This window comes from Monodelphis domestica, chromosome 1 (genome assembly GCF_027887165.1).
Source record: "Monodelphis domestica isolate mMonDom1 chromosome 1, mMonDom1.pri, whole genome shotgun sequence".
NCBI classification, from domain to species: Eukaryota; Metazoa; Chordata; class Mammalia; order Didelphimorphia; family Didelphidae; genus Monodelphis; species Monodelphis domestica.
The window spans coordinates 96,923,792-96,936,272 of NC_077227.1; the positions used below are offsets into that span (position 1 = coordinate 96,923,792).

General features: G+C 37.2%; 1 protein-coding gene across 2 annotated transcripts in view; it reads left to right on the forward strand.

Annotated features, from left to right (window-relative positions):
* Positions 1-12,481, forward strand: part of PDZD8 (PDZ domain containing 8) — a 158,145-nt gene that overhangs the window by 60,044 nt on the left and 85,620 nt on the right. For both annotated transcript variants that reach the window (XM_007478927.3, XM_001377255.5), the window contains one exon: positions 6,670-6,783. In XM_007478927.3, the coding sequence (XP_007478989.1) occupies positions 6,670-6,783 (114 nt within the window). The remainder of the gene's footprint in view (positions 1-6,669; positions 6,784-12,481) is intronic.

Genomic DNA, 12,481 nt, shown 5'->3' on the forward strand with positions numbered 1-12,481 from the left:
TCTGCTATCATATTTTCGTTTTCCTTTTCGGTTTGGTCTCCTGCTTTTCATGGCTTCCAGCTGTTTCTTCAATTGGGAGTTCTTGTCCGTTTAACTGTTATTTTCTTTTTGAACTATTTCTCACTTTTCTTGCCAGAAGGCTTCCATCCTTTTGATAAGCTCCGATTTAGATTCTTCAACAATTTGTGGACAATTTCCATTGCTTTTGGAAGGTTTTGGTGCATTTGTTTGAATTTCCTCTGTAGCCTGGGTTTTTCCACCATAAAAATTTTCCAGGGTCAATCCTTTCTTGTTTTTCTTGGTGGAGAGAGGTTGCTGTTCCTGGGTACAATTTGCCACCCCTGTGGAGATTTTTCCTTCCCTTTTTAGTCAGAAATCTAACTGAGATTGGCAGGCTCTCTGTGTATGGAATTAAGGAGCAAGGGTTTTGCCTGAGGCCAGCTCTCGAACCTCTGCAGCTTCTGCTCTTTGCTCCCCTTCTCTGCGCTATCTTCCCACAAGCACCCATGGTCTGAGCTCTTCAACCTGTTGGGGTTTCAGGTCTACCTGCTCTCATGGGTATGTCTTTGGTGGTGTTGGTCAGCTGCCATAGACCTAGTGGTGCCCTTTGCTCACTCACTGATTCTGGTGTGAGTTGGCTCTGACTCTGGCTCCATAGGTGGGGTTGGAGAGAGGAGATCATATATCATGATTCATACCAGAATTAAGAATTCATTTTTTAAAATGCAGTTATTAAACTTCATTAAACCTGACCAAGAGTGTAGAAGGCTATAAATTATTGATAAATATGGATTAAAAAAATAAAACTTGTCATTAACCCCATGAACATTATAGCATGTCTTAAAATCTGTTCTTTATCAACTTAGAATTTTTGGAAAATTATGATGACTACCTCAGCTTACTTAGTTTTATGATTAATTGTGTTATTTGTACTTTCAAATTCTTACTTCTAAAGATCTAGTCAATTTCACCATTTCTGTTCCTTGTCTTTTTTTAGTTCAATCTCTGTTCTCATTCCATATTAGTCTTTGCAATCTGCCAAAGCTGATTTGAACTTGCCTTCTAGATACTTTGGGGTATCATCCATTTGCTTTTTATTTCATCATTTCCTTCATTTTATGGTTAGTCACAGGTAATCGATGCAGATTCCCTATTAAGAGTTTTTCAAGCTATGCTGAGCAGAAATATGAAACTATGGTTAATTCCATCATTCAGTCTTCTTCCCTCACCCCCACCTCCATTCTTTGTCAGAGCTTTTTTCCCCTTTCAATATTTTCAGTGTAAAGAATGCAACCAGGTTAGATTTTGCTAAAATTTAGAAGACCCCAGGGTGTCATCTAACCTAACTCCCTAATTTTGCAGATGAAAAAGGGATTAAGACCCAGGTAAATTGTGATTTAACTTGTCCGAGGTCATACAGGTTGTAAATATCATTAGTTAGATTTGCATTTGGATTCTCTTAACTCCAGGGCAACTTTTTTTTTTTAATGTTGTACTGTATTTCCTATTTTCTGTTTTCATCCCAGCTGTTATACTAGATTCTTCAGGTAGACTATTTTATTAGGTTTACCTCTTCCCACATTTACCACAAAGCTCATTTAAGATTTCTTTACTTGAAGTGCATGAATAGAGTTCAAAGGGTATTTGAAGTTGGATGGGTAGAAATACATCTTCATTTCAAATTAATCGAATTCTGTCATAATCATTTATTTTTGGAGTTTAGAAACATTATTCTTAGAAGGAGTCCATAGACTTCACCTACCTTCCAAAGGTATATAGAACCCAAAAAAGGATAAAGAATCCTTGCTCTAATTGTTGTGTCATGAAGAATGTCTGCCATTGTATCTGGTCTTCTCTTTTCAAAAGATTCTTATTAGGATATCTGTGTAGTATAGTGGAAAAGACACTAGACTTGAAATCAGAAGACTTGGGGTACTAACATTCCAGTTGCTACTGGCCATTCAGAATTGCAGTAGAATATTAGATCATTGAGGGAAGGATTGTTAGCAGCTAGACCAGTACATACGTTATAGTTAATAAATGATTAGAGAATTGAGGGTCCAAAAATGACTTGGCCCTGATTAGACTATGGTTAGTGGCAAATGTAAAAGAAAAATACTAGAAATTGATCTGAGCAAATCTGACTTTATTGTGAACTAGATGACATAAATCAGTGGTCTACAGATGGATCCATCTTGGCAAGAGACCCTGAGCTTATCAGCTGGCTGGTGTTTATGCTTTATGCAACATAGTCAGGTTACACAAATCCCCCTCCATAAAGGGAGGAGGATGCAGGTCAACTACAGCTCTTTTTCCTTTATAAGTTGGGCATTCTTGGTCTTCAGGGCATTGAAATTAAGTGCTTGTAATTCATATTAAAGAAGGAACTGCAGCTGAATTCCCTCCTTCGAGAAGGTCAAGTTTTGTCCTATCTTTTTTCCATATGGCAGATGACATAGCTGTCCATTCCATACATGGTGATAGTGAAGATGGGAAAAGGTTATTCAGTAGCTTCAAAGCCACATGAGATAATATGACTCCACATCCTCAGAAACTCCTAGACATATTATAGGATGCTGAAATCATGTGCACATTCCCTTTTGGCAAAATAATATAGGGGATTTTTAATTTTCCTCACCCTTTGTTTGACTATTGATAACCAATTCTTATATACAGATATTAAATCAGTTAATAACTAGAATTGTTACTTTTTACTAAAGCTATAGTTTGTCACTAAAATGCTGAATATCTAATGGGATTAAATGCAGAGGACATCAAGCTATAAAGAGGCATCAGATAATTAATATAAACTGAAATAACTTTATTAAATTATCCTTTATTAAACAAACCTTACACAAATAGTTAGGTGTCCTGATTCACTAGAGATAATGCTTTGCAATACCGGCTATCATAAATAACAGCAAAGAGAAACAAAACCTTTTTCTTTTTTTTAAGTTTTCATGAAGTCCCTCTGTATAGTTTCATACAGAAAAGATTTTTAAAACTAAAAGACTATTTTTGCTATGAGGAAAAAATTTTAGTATTGTTCTGTAAGTATCCTAAATGGCAGGTTAGAATATTTCCATCATATTTTTCAGCACTGATTTTTAGAGGGTAAAATCCTAGACCTGTGTTTGTAAAGGCATGGCATAGGTGCTAGGGCAGCACAGGGGTGCTGCTCTGTTCCCCCTTTTCACATTGCCCAAGGACATTTTTTGCATGCCTAGTCCCTCTGTCCAGGAACCCAATAGGAGCATTCTTCCCTCCTCTGTCTGGGGTAATGTGGGGGTGGAGGGTCACAAGCAGCTTGGAGTTGCACTTTGGGCACATGATCTCTAAAAAATTTGCCAATGCTGTCCTAGATATATTTCTATTTCTGGGTTTCTGTCTTCACCACTGACCCCTTGTGCAACCCTTGTTAGATGACGTATCCTCTCTGGCTAATTTCACTTAAATGACTTTCTTTATATTTCATGTCTCTTCCTATGAGAGGAACTTGGTGGTGGAACTTGACTGTGGAGGAAGCTGAAGCATGAGACCTCAGACTGTTTCCCTTAGACTGTCTCATGGTGACTGCAAGGCTTAATCCCCTTTCCTTGGCTTTCTGGAGGTACTAGTCTCTGAGGAGGCACCTCATCTAGGAGGAGGCCTCATGACTGGAAGTCGTGGTAGATTTAATCCTCTCCCTCCCCCTTCCCTTCTCCTGTTCCCCCCCTCTCCTCCCCCTTCTCCCCCTCCCCTGGCTGGGGCCTCTGAACTCCTACCTGGTATCTCTCTCTTTTTCATCTCTTTCTTCCATAATATCTTCATTCTTAAACCAACAAAAAATTCCATTCTTATTTGAGTATTTCATTGGGATTTAGAATTTAAAATTCCTGGCTACCAACTAAAAATGTATTCAGTCCAACCATAAATTTTACCCTTAACATTGCCCAGAGAAGTTCACCAGTATTCTATACCAGCTCTATGATAACATGCTTGCACAGGTTTTGGGTAATGGATGATGCTCTAATGCTTTCCCAGTTACCAGGGAAATAAAACAAAGCCATATGCTTGCTCCCATGATTTTTCCCATAATGTTTTAGTGCCATTGTTAGGCACAAGGACAAAAATGGCATCAAGATCATCTACTGCACTGATGGTAACTTACTTAATTTGAAAAGGCAATAAGCCAAGACTGAAGTGGAGGGAGATCTGGTGCACGACTTTTGTTCACAGACAACTGTACACTCATTGCAGCTTCTGAGACTGAGATGCAACAGAATATGGATTGAATTTTTAATGCTTGTGCAAGTTTTGGCCTAACAACACTAAGGAAACAAGAGGATCTCCACCAGCTAGCACCACACCATCCATACATGGAAGCATCAATTATAACAAATGGAGAAATTTTGAATGCTATGGCTAAGTTCATTTACCTTGGTGATATACTTTTCTTGGATGTACACGTAGATGATGAGATTAATGCATGTATTTCCAGAGCAAACCCATTGTTTCAGAGACTCCAAAGGAAAATGTGGGAGAGAAGAGGTATTAGGCTGCCTACCAAACTGAAGATCTTTAGGACCTTTGTGCTGTCCTCACTGTTGTATGCCTATGCAACCTGGACAGTCTACCATTGCCATGCCAGAAAACTGAACTGCTTCCTTTAAATTGTTTTAAGAGAATTCTGATGATCACTAAGCAAGATAAGATGCCAAACACTGTACATTGATTCCAATATCATATCATTTTGTTCCTCTTGGAGTACAAAGGACAATCACCATTATGTGGTGGTGTATCTAGTGAGATGTTGTTCTGTGCTTGGTTTCTGCCATATTACTTTCAAGTATTCTCTTTAGTTTTTGTTGAATAGTGAATTCTTATCTTAGTAGCTGGGGTCTTTGGATTGATCAAACCTCAAATACTAGGCTACTGTGTTTATTTTCTTGTGAACTTTGTGTATTTAATGTGTTCTAGTCATCTACCTCTCTAATATCTTAACTAGTATCAAATGATACATACCAGTCAGTACTGCTGTTATTTTATAGTTATGTTGTCTATTTCTCTCTGTTATTCTCTTAGCTCTTTGAGTACTTAGATCCTTTACTATTTGATGTCTACATGTAACTATATTGTTGAAAAATGTAAGATTTGTGAATTTTAAAAATATAGAAAATAAACAGGGGACAGCTGGGTGGCTCAGTGGATTCAGAGCCAGTTCTAGAGATGGGAGGTCTTGGATTCAAATGTGACCTCAGACACTTCCTAGCTGTGTGACTCTGGGCAAGTCATTTAACCAAATTGCCTATAAAAGATAAAATTTTTAAAATAATTGAAAAAGAAAATAAACATCACTGTATAAAGAAAGTATGAAGTTTCAGGGACAGAAGCCATGATTTCTATTGAGAATCTAACTCTTCTGATAAGAACCAATGTGACCCAGATAGCCTTTGACTTCTTTAGATTTTCCAGACAACCCCATATTCAACATTTGGCATTAATGATATCTGAACCCTGGCTCTGCTCTGATAAACTCTGAAATCGAGACTTTCTCCACTGGAGATTTGGCAACAAGATCTGGGCCAGCTGTCCAGGGAAAATTCTGCTGACCATCTTGTCTGATCCCATATACAAGGAAGTGCTTTGTATTTGTAGAATCAGACCTTGCTTCCTTAGCAGGCCTTGCCTTTATGTTTAATTTCTTTCTATGCTCTATCTTAAATAAATATTCTGATTATTGTGGTATACTATGTGTAGACTTATGATTTTTAATAGGAATAGGAATTATAATAGCCAACTATATATTTTTTAAAATTACTGGTGTTGTCTTTGGTACATTTCAGCATAGTATTTTCTCATTTTTCTCTTTTAATCGTCTATATTTTTGCAGTGGTTTTTTTTTGGGGGGGGTGCTGTTGTTTTGTCTGAGATTGTGATTATTATTCCAGCCATAATGGATTTTGGTCTAGATCCTCATTTTAACTCTGAACTTAACACTGAACCTTATGTTTCACATGCATTTCTTATACACAAAATATTGTTGGATTCCGCTTTTTAGTTCACCCCATTGATGTTCTTAATTATGATTGTTAATTTTATATTTCCATCTATCTTATCTTAGACTTTTTCCTAACTTTACTTTGTTTTCTCTTTACCAAGAAGAGTATGGTGAGAGAGATATATGCTTATAAGCACCAGTGTTTTAGATAGAGTTGTGTATTGCTCCCTGTCCCTCTTCCTTTTTCCCTGAACAGACTAGATTTACTGACTGAATGTTTAGATTTTCTAGTATCTAGGTTAGCATTTTCATAATGAGTCATTAATTCTTTGATACATTAAAACTAACATGATATTAATCTATAACACCTTTGAGAGCTTTTAGGTTTTCCCAAGAGATAGTATGGTATTGATATGAGGTAGTATGGAAATTGGAGAACAGATATCTCTTCATTTTTTGACTTTGGTATTGATTTGTTTGCATTTGGAAGGATTAATGCTTTCTAATGTGAGATATACATTTTAAAGTTCTGAATTTAATCCTAGCCCAATTGAATAAAAAATGCATTTGCATGAGCTTAAGAGAGAATGGATCAATTGGTTTTCTATTACAGTTGGTTATGTCAATGTATTTTATGGTTTTTTTGTAAACTAGAAACTTATACTTTTTTCCTTTTAAATTTTTGTCAGATTCAAGCCGTTTTTCCCATATGAAATGACAGAAGAAAGTGAAGAAATTCTATACATACAACAGTATGGACTTAAGGAAGGCCGCCTTAAAATTTCATTACTAGAATGCAGCAGGTATGCTTGTTCTGTCACTTCTAAATTTCAGCTAAGATAGCTGTAGTAAATAATATTTAAGTAAGATCTGTACTTCCCTATTTTGTGATAATTTATGCTGTTTGCTCCTTTATATTGCTATAATCCTCGATTTTATCTCATAGTAAAGTAATTCTTTTATTTTAGAAAAATATAAATGGCTTCCCAGAAAACAGGATCTGAAAGAAAAAAACTTCTCAGGAAGTAATCACCAGCATTTTTAAAGAATTATGAAACCCCTATTGGTAGAATGTGAGATTACCTCCTGCCAAACTAATATAAATGCTAATTACTATTATTTGATTTCTTGGGTGTGGTACAGTGGATTTTTTTGAAGTAATTTGAAATAACCTGGAATAGCAATTAGGAACAGCACCTACCACATAAGCTAGTGAAGATCAAATGAGATAATATATTCAAAGCACTTTGGCAACTTTAAAGCATTATATACATATTAGTTATTATTTTATACAAGATAGCCTTTTAAATACTAAGAAAGTGCTATCTTGTTGATTACTTAAATATTATCTACTCTTATGGTGATATGATTTCCTTTCTACTGTGTGAATTGAATGTTTGGGGGACCCAGTCCAATCCTGGAAGTCTCATGTAATAGAGATCAGAGTTGTGTGTCTTAATTTGCCAGCATGGTAGGTGAGATTCCTGACCAGCAGTAGTCAAGGGATATGACATGTAGGGACTGAAGTGAAACCCTGGCTAATAAGAAATCTTAGAGGAGGGTTTAGACTGAGCTGAAAAAGCCAGCTTGTGAAGCAGGCTGACTTTCTTTGCCTTTTTGGGGGGCTCGTGAAAGGGGCTCTCTCGCAAGGGAGCCAGAACTTACCTTTATAAGCCACCTGTGGCAAGCAGCTGGAGCAGGCTGCTGAATCCAGGAACTACGACTTAAAACTTCTGCTGGGAACTTTTAAGTTAGGCTGGAAACCTGATTTCTCTCGTTCTTTCTCTACTAATACATACTTATAAATTTAGTATAAAGTCTCTAAGATTAATTTTTATTTATATCACTACATAGCTTTCCTGGTTGTTCATCTATGTTTATCAGCCATTCTGTCAATGTCCTTTCTAAAATATGACACCTCTATGTTCTTTGACCAGAGAGAGACCAAGGGTATTAGCATTTCCTTCATTCAGGATTCTGGCCTTCTAATCTTATTTTAATATCCCTTCTGAGCTTCTTTATCCAAGTCATTCCAGTGGTTGAAGGTTGAGGTCCCCAAAAACAGGCTGTTGTCTTCTCTCAGTATTCTAGGGGGGAATCCTAGGAGGAGCAAGGTTTCTAGTTGCTCACTAGTGTGATTCTTCTTACTAATTAGCCAGTAGACATGAATTCACTTTTAGAAAAATGATTTAGTGAAAAGATGTAGCAAGGGGCACTTGTTCCCCATACTCGCTTTGCCTTTCATGCTCTCCATGGTAACTATGCCCCATGTGCCACCTTCCTCCTCTCCCCCTAGCCTGCTAATCAGATTTAAAGTACAGTCTTAATGAAGAAGATATGGGGTCAAGGATTACTTTATGACTCTTTCCTCTGAAGATTTTTTTTCTTTTCGAAGTTTTCATGAAATTCATTGCAGGGCAAGCTTTCAGTGATAGACCAATCTACTTCTGCTGTTAAACAGGCCCACTTTGTCCATGACATGATACTTCTGCAAAATTTCTTTCTGTCTTTGCAACAACTTTTGGCACTCAAAACTTTTTCCACAGATCTCAAACATGCAGAGTCAAAGTAGAAGTCTTGAAAAAATATCTCTAGAAGTTCCATCATACCTACAACACATCTAAATCCTCTGGATCCCTGAAACAAAATAAGGCACCCACAATTTCTCCAGGAATCTGCATCACCCAGCAAATTCCAATTGAATGTTCATATTCATTCCTCACTAGACTGAATAGGCTTAGTTCAAAAAAGAAAATGGTCAAGTAAGCCACAAAAGACATTAAGTACTTGGGGTTGATGTCGCTGGATCTCTGATTTTATATATAAATTCAGATAAGTGATTTTTTTTTGTCTAATCTGGTTCTCTACCTGTCCACCCCACTGCTTCCTAAATCCACCTCACCCCCACCTCGCCACTTCTCTTAATAATCCAGTTATGTTATTTTCTACCATCTGAATATAAATGAATATAAATATAAATAATTGATATTTTATTTGCTTATATATATATCCCTAACATTTAGCTTAGCATTGGGCTTATTATGCTATTCTTTATTGGTCCATAAAGCAGAGATTGGATCACCTTAAAAGAAAAAGGAAGCATTAGTAAGCTATTTTAATGTACTGGGCCCACTTCTTGGAATAGTTGGATGGTCTTGGAACTTCAGTACATCAACCTTCAAACAGACAATTTATCTTAAAGAAATTAGTCTGAATTTTAAACAGACTAACCAATTACAATCTAAAAGAAGAGGGGGAAAATGCCAATTTTTTCTAATGAATTTCTTTAAGCTATGTTATGTAAGAGTCCTAGTAAGAAAACCCTTCTCCTTGGTTGTTTTAAATGTTAATGACCCCATGATTATCTCACATGAAGACCCCATGTATAATAGCCCCTCTGGGGCCTCCTCCTTCTTACTTGCACTCATGTTCAAGAAAGTCTCCAGAGGGGTGGTTGGTACTTACTCTTAGCATTCTAGGATTGTTGCCAACCCTGTCTGGTGTGCATCTCATTGATACTCAGCCAGGAGCTTTAGTGAACACTTAACAAAGGAATTTACCAAGACAGTAATAGTAAAAACCATTCATACTAAATATTTCCTTCACACTCTCCTCCTGCTCACTCCTTCCTAGGGAGAGTATACTCAACCTCAGAGATATTGAGGGGAGCAGCTGGGTGGCTCAGTGGATAGAGAAGCAGGCCTAGAAATGGGACATCCTAGGTTCAAATGTGACTCCAAACACTTTCTAGTGGTATGACCTTGAATAAGTTACTTATCCTTTACTGCCTAACTCTTACCACTCTTCTGCCTTTGAACCAATACACAGTATTGATTCTAACAGAAGTTAAGTTTAAAAAAAATATCAAGGCACATATATAGGGAAAGCATGTGGCAAAAGGAAACCCTTTTCTCTTCGAAATCTCATAAAGTTCCCTTTATTGTAGCTCTGCTGGGCCCCTTGAGAGCTTACAGCTAGCACTTCTCTAGGCCATGAAGGGTCTCTCTCTGAAACAGTCACATCATTGGAGTACTGTTTTCCCACATCCATCAACAAGTATTTCTTCTGTTAATAGACACTACTGTTACAACAGCCACTGCTACTACTCCTTCTTTGGAACTCACGTGAGACATTTTGGATCTCTTGAACTCACCATATCACCTAGACACTCATCCCAGAATACTCTTTCACCTAAGAGTAGGAAAGAATAAACCACAAAAGAAAGTCATCATCCGCTCACAGCCTCTAAGGCTGGGTGAGAAAGAAGGCAGCCCCTTTTCCCCTCTAACTCCCTCTGCAGATCAACTAAGAGGAATGACTTAATCTTCTGGACTGATCACAAGATATTTTTCTCATCTGGTATCATCTGCTTTTCATCCAATAGCCTCAAATTCCAAGGTCCTTCCAAGTAGATGAAGGGTTTGTTCATGTATTGTGATGAGATTACAGGAAAGTTCCTTGATACCTAATTTACTAAGCTGATTGACTCCCTGGTTATAGGATTTTACTTTTAAACTGAATGCAGGCTAGCAGAGTAAGAAAAATTGACACCAATCTAAAGACTCATTTAAATCTTTGGTAGAAGAAAAGAGTATAGAGTTGCAGACAAGATTTTTTTTTTTCAATTTAAACCCTAACCTTGTGTCTTGAAATTGATACTCAGTATTTCAAGTATTTCAAGACAGAAGAGGCTTGGCAGATGGGGTTTAGTGACTTGCCCAGGGTCATACAGCTAAGAAATGTCTGAAACCAGATTTGAACCCAGTAGATTGGAACCCAGGTTCTCTTTACTTCAATCCTGGTACTCTATCCACTGTGCTACTAGCTATTCCTACAGATAAGTCTTAATCAAAACAAGAAAAATTTAGTTAGGTTTCCTATTATATTTTCAGAGGAAATATACCTATAGAGCATGTTAAAATTAAAAGTGGGGGAAGAAGTTGGCAAGTTCTTTTAGAAGAGAAATCAGGAGTGTGACTAGACCTTTTTTTGAGAATGGAGAATAAGTTCTTTTTTATCCTCTCTTTCTTGAGTAATATAGCAGACCTTTGGCTGTCTACTGAACCTATTAATATTTGGCACTATTAGAAAAGAAGATAATGCCTAAAAAGTATTATAATTTTTACCATAATCCCCAATATCTACGTCTGAGAAAGAGATATCCCTAACTGGCATGTGGTACCTCCCACTTGTGCCTATAGAGATTGTTGCCATCTTTGGATGGCATTTTCATTCCTTCCCTGATCATCCTAGCCAGAATCAATTTCCACATTACTTTGCATTAGGTTTTACTTCTGAACCTCTCTCTCTTTTTCTCCACTTTCTTTGCTGTTTGTAGATTGTGTTATTCTCATGTTTCTTAATTCTCTTACTAGTTTATAAATTCCTTAATTAGGGACTGTGGAAAGGAAACAAGATTGACCGTTGGTTGTGTTAGGGTCCAAGTGGAAGTACCCCACAAAGGAACACGCAGAGACAATGCAACAGGCAGCAGGGAGAGGTTTATTTACTAGCGCTAGGATGGTTCCCCAAAAGAACCATGCCGGGGCAAACCCAAGAGTGCATATTTATAGAGAGCAGCTTTAAAAGGGGGGATTAGCAAGATATCTGCCCCAACACCTGTGGCCTTGCAATTTCCTTTCAGGAACTGTATCGACTGTGGCCTTGCAGTTCTTCCAGGACCTTTATCAACTATGGCCTTGCAGCTTTTTGGAACTTGTTCATTTGGGCAAAGTGCAACCCCCTTCCCTTCAGTGGGGGAAGGGTAACTGGGAGTGGCAGTTGGGTCTTGTGACTAGCACTTCCTTCCTGCTGGGTTTGACTTCCTTCCTGGTGTTGAAGGAGGGGAGGAGCTCATTCAGCCCACTCTGGAGTGGAGTACCAATGCTTTTTATCTTTATATCTTTCACAATTCCTTCTTGAATAAATGTATTATATCAACAAACCTATTATTGTTATAATAATGAATTGAATAAATCTGTTATAGTTACAATAAAATTTGATCATAAATTACTTAAAATATGATTGCCATCATAAAGTTTTAAATTAAATATTTATGTTTAAGATCACTCGTGGCTTTTAAAACTGACCAGAGAGGTTTGACTTGGTATCTTCTTCCTTCTCAACAAAATTCCAAGAGCATAAGGCCATAGACTTAGGGACCTCAGGAGTTCTTTAGTCCACTCTCTTGATTTTATAAATGATGAAATGAGGCTTGGTGGGTTGACATGGACTGCTCAGTCTCATGTAGTTGCTAAGTATCAGAGTCAGAGTTTCAATACTAGTTCTTTGACTTCAGTCCTAGCACCCTCTTTATAAGATACACACAAAATCATTTTGGTGACTTTGAAATAGAACTAAGAATAAAAAAAAAAGAAGTAAGAAGCTTGAAAGAATAGGAAGCTCTGGGAATAAAAATGAAAAGAAAGAGTGTCATATTATGTTTAGAGTAGAGGCTTTTGTTTACATCTTTTTTTATTGAATCTAGGTATTTCTACTTGG